At 43.6% G+C, this 11,769-nt stretch overlaps 1 protein-coding gene across 1 annotated transcript; it reads left to right on the forward strand.

Moving 5' to 3' along the window:
• The first annotated feature begins 737 nt into the window (after positions 1–737).
• On the forward strand, positions 738–11,769 carry STARD6 (StAR related lipid transfer domain containing 6). Its single transcript, XM_032212611.1, has 6 exons — positions 738–975; positions 2,334–2,383; positions 5,244–5,370; positions 8,626–8,743; positions 10,201–10,294; positions 11,333–11,769. The coding sequence occupies exons 1-6, from the start codon at positions 886–888 to the stop codon at positions 11,487–11,489; spliced, it is 636 nt and encodes a 211-aa protein (XP_032068502.1). The 5' UTR covers positions 738–885; the 3' UTR covers positions 11,490–11,769.

Genomic DNA, 11,769 nt, shown 5'->3' on the forward strand with positions numbered 1-11,769 from the left:
GCACAATTGTTGCCACAAAGAAGAGGGAGTCAAACTATTCTCCAAAGCACCTGAGGGTAGAACTAAGAAGCAATGGATGGAAACTAATGAAGGAGAAAAGCATTTTAGAATGTCCTAGTCATCCAAATGACCAAACCAATGCTGAAGATGAAACTCAAATACTTTGGCCACCTAATGAGAAGGAAGGACTCACTGGAGAAGAGCCTCATGCTGGGAAAGAGGGAGAGCAAAAGAAGAATGGGGCGACAGAGAATCAGGTGGCTGGATTGAGTCACTGAAGCAGTAGACGTGAGCTTAAGTGGACTCCAGAGTAGAGGACAGGGAGGCCTGGAGGAACCTTGTCCATGGGGTCGCAATGGGTCGGACAGGACTTCACAACTAACAACAACAAAGTCATCCAAAGAACTCCCTAACTTTTCTGATACTAAAGCAATGTTCCAATATCTCAGGGGTTACCACAAAGAAGAGGGACTCAAACTATTCTCCAAGGCACCTGAGGGTATAACAAGAAGCAATGGGTGCAAACTAATCAAGGAGAGAAGCAATTTAGAACTAAGGAGAAATTTCCTGACAGTCAGAACAATTAATCAGTGGAACAGCATGCCTCCAGAAGTTGTGAATGCCCCAACACTGGAAGTCTTTAAGAAGATGTTGGATATCCATTTGTCTGAAATAGTGTAGGGTTTCCTCCTGAGCAGGGGTTTGGACTAGAAGACCTCCAAGGTCCCTTCCAATTCTGTTATTCTAAATTCATTTTTCTAAAAAAAAAAACCCTTGCTTAAAAACTTTGAATTGAAGTCCTTTGAAGGAACACCAGAGAGAAAATCTCTCATGCCATACCCCATGCCATTGATACACATATTGCTTTCATATCTTCCCAGTTAGATGGATTATAAGGAATATGCTGAAGAAGTCTCAGCAAAAATATTTTCCTATCTCCATGATACAGAAGGATGGAAAGTGGTAAAATCTACGGTAAGAAAATGATCTATGTTTGTCTTATTTGAACTAGTTGTCCCTTGAAAATGAAACTGAGTGAGTCCAGAGATATTTCACGAGAAGAGTCCTCTACTCCTTTGCTCACAACAGAATCCCTTATGCCAACAGGCTTGAAATTTTGGGCTTAGACAACTAAGAACTACATCGATTTCGGTCTGACCTAAGCATAGTTCATAAAATTATCTGCTACAATGTCTTACCTGTCAATGACTACTTCAACTTCAACCACAATACACAAGCACACAATAAGTACAAACTTAGGATAAACCGCTCCAAACTCGGTTGTGGAAAATATGACTTCAGCAACAGAGTGGTCAACACCTGGAATGCACTACCCGACTCTGTGGTTTCTTCCCCAAACCTCCAAAACTTTAACCTTAGACTATCTACTGTCGACCTCATTCCTAACAGGTCCGTAAGGGGCGTGCATAAGCGCACCGTCCTTACCGTCCCTGTCCTAATGTCCCCATCTATTAGTATCTATTAGTATCCATTTCATGTATTTATAATCATGTTTATGCTTATATCTGTTATCTTATACATGCTTGACAAATAAATAAATAAATAAATTAAACAAGAAGATGTTAGAGCACACAGATACCCTCCTAGGCAGGATGTCCCAAAGGTGTTTTTTCAAAAGGCAACCGGACTTTGTTTTTCCTTGAAGACATTTTGCTTCTCCTCCCAGAAGTTTCTCCAGTTCTCCAGAACTGAAGAAGCTGCTAGTACGAGAATTGAAACGTCTTCAAGGAAAAACCAAGCCCACTTGCTTTTTGAAAAAGCTCCTTTGGGACGACCATGATCTGGATGACTGAGAATCTCTATAAAGACTCCTAGGCAGGAGATAGTTATTTACAAGAAAATACAGAAAGCTTTGTTCAATAAATTATGGACAATTAAAACCAGAGGCACCTGGAATTGGAATTCATATTTTTTGAAATGCTACTGGTTCTTTTTATTCAATAGCAGTTAGACTTATATACCGCTTCATAGGGCTTTCAGCCCTCTCTAAGCGGTTTACAGAGTCAGCATATTGCCCCCAACAATCCAGGTCCTCATTTTACCCACCTCGGAAGGATGGAAGGCTGAGTCAACCCTGAGCCAGTGAGATTTGAACAGCTGAACTGCTGAACTGCAGTCAGCTGAAGTAGCCTGCAGTGCTGCACTCTAACCACTGCACCACCTCGGCTCAGCAAATTCAGCATATTTATTTAGGAATAAGTTTCCTTACAGAGTACATAGCTTTGCTAGTAGGAATAAAACAGTACTTTATTATAGGGATATTGCAGAAAAACAGAATGTTTAATGCCTGTTCCTTTTCTTCTCTATTTGAGAAATATATGAATGTCATTGCCAAACCTTCACCAGAATTTCCAGGACTCCTGTAAGTATCACTTTTGCTTTCATTGCATTTGGTTACCCACCAGAGCTGGGAAAAGCAGCATCAACAAGTGGGATTCTTTGAAAGAGTCTTTTTCCATTCTGAGCACAGCTATTTATGAACTGCATTCATAAACAGACATAGTATAATGGGATACTACTTGTATGAATCAAAGGGAGGGGCCGTGGTTTGACATCTTCGTCAGCTGAGGAGTCAAATATCTCATGAAGCCAAGTACAGGTACCTTGTTTTCCCGAGAATAAGACCTCCCCAGATAATAAGCCCAATCAGGCTTTTGAGCGCATGCGCTAAAATAAGTCTGCCCCCCCCCCCAAATAAGCCTTCCCTGAAAATATTTAAATGCATGTGCAGCCGGTCTCCGCCATTTCCTCTGGTTGCTTGCTGCGCAAACAACAAAAGATGGGGAGGCGAGGCCGGAGGGGGGGAAAGGGACGGGGAAACCTGCCCCATGCACCCCACCAGGGGTGGGTTGCTGCTGGCAATCTGCACACAACATGTGCATGTGTTGGAGGCACACTGTGCACACATGCACTGTTCAATGTACATTTTTCTGCAGAACAATTTACAGGGAACTGCACATGCGCAGTCACTAAAATCCAAAATGGCGGCGGCCAAGCGGCAATGAGGGGACAAGTTCGAGGGCATGGCAGGCCTGGGTTGCTCCTGGTTCTGTGACCCAGGCCTGAATTTCACTATCGGTTCGGCTGAACCGGGTCGAACTGGCAGCAACCCACCTCCACACCCCATATGCCCATACCTAATGGCCACTCCCGTAACCCTAGCCACTGCACCCATTCTGTCATGCTAATGGCCCCTGCAGAAAAAGTAGCAGGCCCAACAACATGCAACACAGAAGCAGCCATGAGGTGACCATGCTCACCGCCTCCTGCACCTCAAAAATAATAAGAATTCCCCAAAAATATTGCAACACAGCAGCAGCCATGAGGTGACCATGCTCACCGCCTCCTGCACCTCAAAAATAATAAGAACTCCTCAAAAATATTGCAACACAGCAGCAGCCATGAGGTGACCATGCTCACCGCCTCCTGCACCTCAAAAATAATAAGAATTCCCCAAAAATATTGCAACACAGCAGCAGCCATGAGGTGACCATGCTCACCGCCTCCTACACCTCAAAAATAATAAGAACTCCCCAAAAATAAGGCCAAGCGCTTATTTTGGGGGTCAAAAGAAAATAAGACCCTGTCTTATTTTTGGAGAAATGCAGTACTCCCTGACTTACGACCACAATTGAGCCCCAAATTTATGACAGTTCTTAATACCCCATGGAGATTCTCAGTCCTCCAGGTCATGGTGGTTTCAAAGATGTTTTTTCAGGTGCCTCCTGAAAAAAGCACCCTTGGGATAACCGTGATCTGGAGGACTGAGAATCTCTATAGTCTTTTAGCTATGCACTTTGGGATGAACACCCTTTGAATGGTGTGGGAGTATGAACGGATTTCCAGAAAAATTGCAGACTACAGGACCCATTTGCCCTTCAGTTTTAGATTCAGGCAACACAGACTCGTCCCCAACAACCTTGTACCTGTCTCCAACAGTGAAGGGACACAGGGCAGAAATCATCCTGCAGCCAAGAATGCTCCAAACCCGTTTCCATCACTCAGGTGACCCTGAGGACACAGATAAACCTCCAAGTGGCCTCAACAACTCTCTAAAAAAAATGCAAATGACCAGCTGTCTGCAAGGTGTATGAATCCTTCCATTCCCCACCATCCAGTCAGAGCTGAAGAAGCTTCTTGGATGAGAAGTGAAACATCTTCAAAGGAAAAAAAAAAAAGAAAGTCCAGTTGCCTCTTGAAAAAAAGCATTTTTGGGACAACCGTGACCAGGAAGATTGAGAATCTCCATAAATATGAAAAGAGACAATAAGCAGAGTCTGTTTAAATCTAATATCCACGTAGACATACCACTATGATCCTGCATAGCCCGCTCCTTCTCCATTTTGGGAGTACCGTATTTTTCAGCGTATAAGACGCACCCTTTTCCCTCAAAAAAGAGGGTGAAAATCTGGGTGCGTCTTATACACTGAATGCAGCATTTTTTGCCTCCTGAAACTCCACCCCCTTTGCAAAAATTGCCGTGCAGAGCCTGTAGGAGGTTTTCAGAGTGCTCCTGCAGGCTGGGGAGGGCAGAAATGAACGACAAAAAAGGTTGGTTTTTTTGCTCAATTTTGCCCCCCCCCCCCCTCCAGCCCTCCGGAGCATTCTGTAAGCCTCCTAAAGGCTATGCATGCCCCTTTATTGACAAAAAATGGGCCCCTTTCTGGGAAAAATGGGCTGGGTTTTTTGCTCGTTTTGGGGACCTCCCACCCCCCAGGAGCACTCTACAAGCCTCCTAAAGACTATGCATGCCTTTAAAAAAACAGTTCCATTTTCGCGAAAAACGGGCCGTTTTTGGGAGGCCTACAGAGTGCAAAAAGCTTTTTTTTAAAAAAAATTGCCTCTTCAAAACCTTGGTGCATCTTATATTCCGGTGCATCTTATACTCCGAAAAATATGGTATGTTGCAAAGCCTCTGGAGCCCAGGGAGGGCAAAAAGCCCTGCCCCCACCATGGTGCAGGAGGCTGAGTAGGCCACACCCACCATGGCCACGCCCACCCAGCAACTGGGCAGAGAACCCGTTGCTAAAATTTTGGAAGCCCACCCCTGCACCCAACACTTCAGCAACTCTCTTTAACAAAAAGGGGCATACAATATCCTCCAAAACACTCCCCACCCCACCCCAGACAATGTATCCCTAGAGAATTTAGAAAGACCTTTCCCCAGAGATGCATTGGCAATCCTGCTCTTGTTCAATTAACACTGAAATATTTGTTTCCAGATACCGGGCTGAAGTGTCGCTGGAGATCCCCCCTGACAAATTATTCCCTTTTCTTTACCTGCCTGAGTATCGCGGCAAGTGGGACAAATCGTTGCAGTCCTATACCTTGGTGGACTGCATTGACGAGGTGATTCAGTGAGATAAGGATGAGCAGCTGCTATTTAGCATTTAGCAAATTATGAAAGATTTTTTATTCCATTGGTTAGCTGTTTCTAGGGGAACTGAAACGCAGGATAATAATGAGCTGGCTTTGGGGTGTTATTTGAGGATATAAATTAGAGGTGGGGAACTATAGCTTCTATGACTTGTTTATGTGTTTATGTTTATGTTTATTTTATTTATATTTATTTATATATGACTTGTAGATTTCAACTCCCAGAATTCCTGAGCCAGCAAGGCTGGCTCAGGAATTCTGGGAGTTGAAGTCCAGAAGTCCTAAAAGCAGGCTTGAGGAGAGGGTGTGTGCAGCCGGTACATTGTTCTGGAGCCCATGGAGCAGTGGTAGGATTCAGCCAGTTCGCACCTATTCGGGAGAACCGGTTGGTAACTTTCTAAGCAGTTCAGAGAACCAGTTGTTGGAAGAAATCTCACTTTGTTTTTTTCCACTTTACAGGGCTAATCCTGTTAGGAAAGCAGAAAGGAAACATTCTGGTGTTATTTCTAGCCTCATCTTTATTGCCCTGCTTACAGAAATTGCCTCTTCGGTTAACCCTTATTACACTGTAACAGCTAAGGCGAAGCACCCATCAACCTGAGGGACGTTGAGTTGGCCACGCCCACACGGTCACATGATCGACCCAGCTCCGCCTACCCAACTGGTTCTCTGCCCTCTGGTCATTAGGGCAGAGAACCAGTTGTTAAATTATTTGAATCCCACCACTGCCATGGAGCTCAAAGGGGGCCCATGAATGGGAACATTTTAAAAAAATTTTTTACAAAACTAATTTTTAAAAAAGATAAACAATATTAGACGTATACTTCATATTCTATGTGTGTACAGCAAAACCACCTTGCAGCCTTGTTTGGCATAACATTTATTAATCTGAAACTCAGTGAACAGTTACGTAATTTATTGAATTTTAATTTCATTACTTATTTATTTAAGTTTGCAAGCTTAGTTTCATTTAGTTTGTGAATACATTTTATATTTCATGTCAGTTTATGAACAGTTATGAAAGGTCATCTGGAACTCAAAAACACTGTACATTCTAAATGTACAATTAGGACATTGTTGATTTATGGGTCCATGTGTAGGGGAAGGAGCCCTAATAGTCTTGTTCCAGCACTTAATAATCCTCTTGGTGGCCCTGCCTTAAAGGGGCAGAGTTCTCCATCTCTGATACAGATCGCGAAACTTCTGGCACTCAATGCTTGGCAGTGACGTACAGTGAGGTTTATGGCTGGTGAGGCACTGACACAGTGATGGGTTTCAAATTTGTTTAGACTTGTGGACTTCAACTCCCAGAATTCCACAGCCAGGTATGCTCAGTTCCGATTTAAAGCGACAGCATTTGTTTTTCTCCTTTGCGAAAGAAGTTTCCTTCTTTCTTTTTCTTCTCCCTTCCCTTCCTTCCTTCCTCCCTCTCTCCCTCCTTCGCCCCCCCTCTCTCTCACACACACACAGAAGTTGGATTGGACTATCTCTCCTACCCCCTTCCCTCATTCACTCTCTCTCAAACACACACACACACACACAAAGTTGGATTGGAGGGAGAGCACCAGCGAGGAGACCACAGGAGGAGGCAGGAAGCCAGTCAAAGAGCCATACTGGAGCACACATACATTCCCCCAGCCCCGGAAGGATCCAGCCCAGCTTCACTGATTACAGGTTTGAAAAGGCAACTTGGCTCTGCCTGCAATCAAACTACAGTTGGGGAGGGAGAGCACAAGCGAGCCAGGGTCCTTCCCTCCAGCCTTTGCCCAAAGCCCCACACCAGGAGGATGAAGTTTGAATTCCTTCCCCTCCCTCTGACCCACACATACCTTTTCCAGCTGTTTCAGAGAGGATTTCAACTCTGCTCTTGCCTCGGGTCCTCTGAAGAAGCCCCACCCAAACAAGCGCCCTCTAGTATGAGGCAGGAGAACTGTGTGCCTCACCTACATCAGGAATTTTTAGGCTTTTAACCCTTGCTTAACTCTGCTCGAGTGATCATAAAACGCCTAAAGTCAGACTAGATGAGGCACACAATTCTCCTGCCTCATAGTAGAGGGCGCTTTTGTAGAGGATTTTTTAAACAGTTAAGCAGAGTCATCCAGGGTGAGGCAGCAACTAGCTCAGCTTGACCTCAGCTCTTGCCTTTTTCCTTTTACATTTTTTTTTCTTTTCATGAAGATTGAGAATCTCCACAGATATGAAAAGAGACAGTTTGCCTAGGTTTACATTTAGGCAAGAAAAACAAAATGCACAGGTACAGTATAGGTGGTACCTTGCTCAATAGTAATAACTGTGAGAGGGATCTTGGAGTCCTAGTGGACAACCATTTAAATATGACCCAGCAGTGTGCAGCAGCTTCCAAAAAGCCAACACAGTTCTAGGTTGTATATAAAGGGATAGAATCAAGATCACATGAAGTATTAATACCACTTTATGATGCCTTGGTAAGGACACATTTGGAATACTGCATCCAGTTTTGATCGCCATGTAAAAAAGATATTGAGACTCTAGAAAGAGTGCAGAGAAGAACAAAGATGATTAGGGGACTGGAGGCTAAAACATATGAAGAACGGTTGCAGGAACTGGGTATGATAGCAGTGTTCCAATATCTCAGGGGCTGCCACAAAGAAGAGGGAGTCAAACTATTCTCCAAAGTACCTGAGGGTAGGGCAAGAAGCAATGGGTGGAAACTAATCAAGGAGAGAAGCAACTTAGAGAACTAAGGAAAAGTTTCCTGACAGAACAATTAATCAGTGGAACAACTTGCCTCCAGAAGTTGTGAATACTCCAACACCGGACGTTTTAAAAATGTTGGATATCCATTTGTCTGAAGTGGTGTAGGGTTTCCTACCTAAGCAGGGGGTTGGACTAGAAGACCTTCAAGATCCTTCCAACTCTGTTATTCTATATGTAAATTAACAGCAGGTCATATTCTTTATGGGTACATGAAGAATATTTGTTCTGTGTCAATTATATGTAGTGCCTTAATTTGTTCAGTGAAGAATTGGAGTGAAGAGTATTTAAGCCACTCATTGGTAGTTCATACATTAAAAACGACTTTACAAACCTAGTTTTTAAATAAGGTCCACTGATGCGTAATAAAAAAATATCTCAGGCTAAAAAATTGCATAATTTGATTTATACTTTTTTTCTAAGCTGACAGCTTACCTGTTTTAATTCACTAGGCAGCATTTTCATTTGTGGACTTCTTTTAAAATTAAATCACAGGACACCTTTATTTATCGCAGTATTACCCACAGTTACGGCTTTGGAATGGTTTCACCAAGAGATTTTGTATATATGCTGCACTTAAAAACCTATGATGAAAATTTAATGACAACAAACTGTAAGTAATTGTTTACAGAGAGAAGATAAAAATTATGGTGATTAAGGAATAAATGTGTGTGTGTGTGTGCGCAGACACAAATATTCAGGAAAGAAAGGTCTTTTAGTTAAACAACTGTAGGAGAACAACAGCCAGAACTGGGGGGCAGAATTAAGCAAGTCATCAGCCTAGAATTGTTACGTTCCCATAAATGGTTGAAGTCAATTCCCTCTTGAATTCTGCTGACCCTTATCTACCCCCAATATAGCACTGAACAGTAGTTGACTCAATTTTTACATATAAGCTTGAGCTATACATCTTTTTGATTGCAACTTAAATAGTTTGGTCCTGATAGTTTGCACCTAACAAACTACTAATTCTATGTCCCAGTAAAACAATGTCCCTTCAAACTTATCTCTATGCCCTGCTGGTGGACTGCAGTTTTGGCAAGTCCTCCAATTTTGTTTTTTTTTTATTACTTTGGTGAGATTGATGGTGCTTTAAGTGATAAGTGTTATGGAACAGCTTCATTTCCCCAGTCTTTCAAGAGTCTAAAGCAGTGTTTTTCAACCTCAGCAACTTTTAAGATATATGGACTTCAATTCCCAGAATTCTGGAAATTAAAGTCCACACATCTTGAAGTTGTGTTAAGGTGGGGAAACCCCTTTCTAAACTGTGAACTTCTTTAAGAAGTCAATTCTTTTAATCTGGTCCATTTATCCAGAAACTAGTTTCTGAGGACTCATGGTGTATAAGCTTTCATTTACCACAGACCAGAGCCATCAAACTTTGGCAACTTTAAGACTTGTAGACTTCTACTTCCAGAATTCCCCAACCAGCGAGGTCTTAAGGTTGCCAAGGTTCGACACCCCTGATTTAGACCATGTCATCACCCTCTCTTTTATGTCAGTTTATCAGAGGGACTGTTAGGTGGACTCCACAATAACTCATTGCGGCCAACTTGCCATGGCCAACGCGCTACAATCAACTCGCTGTGGGGCAAGAGTTACACCAATATTGAAGAAATAGTCGAATGGAATCATTAAAGGAAAGATGCCAAAAGAAGGACAAAATGGGAATGACAAAAATTAAAATAATGTTTCATTATTTTGAATAATTAAATTGAGTTGAATTGTTCTACAGTGAGGTGTCCTGGGGCGTGTTGTCCCTTGGTGAATTGGTCGTGGCAAGTTGGCTATGGTGAGTTGTCCCATTCCAGTCAGGTGTATTGTGCTGGCTAATCATTTTCTTAGCAAGTTTGCTTAGAAGCTCCTACAATTCTTGATGGTGTCAGACTTCCCAAAAATAAACCAGGCCCAAAGTCCGTGTTTGGATACATAAACACCTTTTCTTTCTTCTTCAATGATCAGCATGGCCTGTAGTTTAATAAAATCTGATTTCATATTTGGATGGCTTTTGGATTCAGACAGCTTGGCTGTTTAAAAAGATTTCAACCTTTGCTTTCTTCTTTCTTATAGCCAGCAGTGTGGTTTATCCTGATTTACCTCCAACTCCAGATTATATTCGGGGCACGACTTTCTCTTCCGGCTACGCCTGTCTTCCTCTACCAGAGTAAGGATTTGAGCTGCTGAATTGCAAAAAAGTCTTATTCCTGGGAAAACATTTAATCCCGTGATGGCGAACCTATGGAGCGTGTGCCACAGCCTGCTAGGCCCAAAAGGGGGTGGTCACGCCCGCATGCATGCGCAGAGGGGCGGGGCATGCGTGGATTGAATTATGAGTGTGGGTGCGTGGGTGCACGTAATTACTCATGCACAAACAAGGGAAGGGAAAAAGCGTTCCCCATCCCTGATTTAACCTGAAAGCTGGAAGCATTGTAAATGAACCTGACTCTACTCATTTTCCAGAAGCGTCAGATGATGGCTTGATGTTATTACCTGAATGTGTGCATGAAACTCTTTCTACACTCATCTTGAAAGAGTTTGTTGGAGGAAGCAGAGATTTACAAACCCGAAGTTTATTTGAGTGTTGCAAGCCAAGATTAAACGATGATCAGATGGGTTAGGTCAGGGGCGTCAAACTGGATTTCTTCGAGGGCCGGATCAACATTGTAGTTTTCCGTGGGGCAGTGGGAGGGGGGACACGGATGCCTCTTGCGGCACCCTGCCAGCCAAAACGGGGCACGGGGGTCCACGCCCGTCTCCTCTGCACCTTGTTTTCATGCTCCAGGGCCTCCAGCAGCACTCTGCTGGCCATTTTTGGCTAGTACAGTGCTGCAGGAAGCCATGGAGGGTGAAAATGAGGCACTGGGCGCTGCATCCTGCCCAATTTAGCCACCAGAGGCACCGCAGGCCGGTCCGTTGATATTTCCAGGCCCGCACCATGAGCTGGATTTAAGCACCCCGCAGGCCGGATGTGGCCCGCAGGCCTTGAATTTGACATCCTTGGGTTAGGTGGGGAACTTTGGAGGAAGGGAGGCAGCCAGCAGAATATATCGAGCGCCTTCTGGGGAAGAGAAGCAGGAAAGGGTCAAAGAGATTCCTGCACTTAGCAGAGGTTGAAAGCCATCGATCCACACCGGATTCAGAGAAGGTGGGGAGGGAATGTTCCTCAGAACTTATTGATAAAACCCCATTCTTCTCTTTTCAGGAACCCAGAACACACCAAACTTATGATGATCATCCAGGTGGATTTGGGAGGCTTTCTACTGCCTTCGGTGATCAATTCCATTATGCCCATGACCCTGATGAACTTTGTGACCGATTGCAAGAGTGGATTAAAGATGTTAACACAAACGACGACATAAAAACCCGGCCAGAGGGTGCAAGGAAGCTTGTCCTCAATACACAGCAGGCCCACGTTTGGTTTAATGTCAATAAGAGATAGGCAAGGTTTTTCAGGGTTGAGAACTTCACTCAACATTTGGGGGGGAGGGATGCAAAATAGATTTTTGTTTCCCCCCCTCCCTTTTCCAGCCCCTTCCCTCCATGTTCGGAGAAAAGGATATTGTCAGTTTGTAAAAATCTGTAGAGATTTTTAGTCATCCAGGTCATCATTGTACCAAAGGTGCTTTTTCAGGAGTTTTG

This window comes from Thamnophis elegans, chromosome 3, assembly GCF_009769535.1.
Source record: "Thamnophis elegans isolate rThaEle1 chromosome 3, rThaEle1.pri, whole genome shotgun sequence".
In the NCBI taxonomy this organism is placed as follows: Eukaryota; Metazoa; Chordata; class Lepidosauria; order Squamata; family Colubridae; genus Thamnophis; species Thamnophis elegans.

Excerpts from the sequence above, each read along its gene's own strand:
- STARD6 (XM_032212611.1), top strand. The coding sequence starts at position 886 with ATGGATTATAAGGAATATGCTGAAGAAGTCTCAGCAAAAATATTTTCC. Across the intron at positions 2,384-5,243 it reads CCAGAATTTCCAGGACTCCT|ATACCGGGCTGAAGTGTCGC; the intron begins GTAAGTATCACT and ends ATTTGTTTCCAG. Across the intron at positions 10,295-11,332 it reads GCCTGTCTTCCTCTACCAGA|GAACCCAGAACACACCAAAC; the intron begins GTAAGGATTTGA and ends TTCTCTTTTCAG.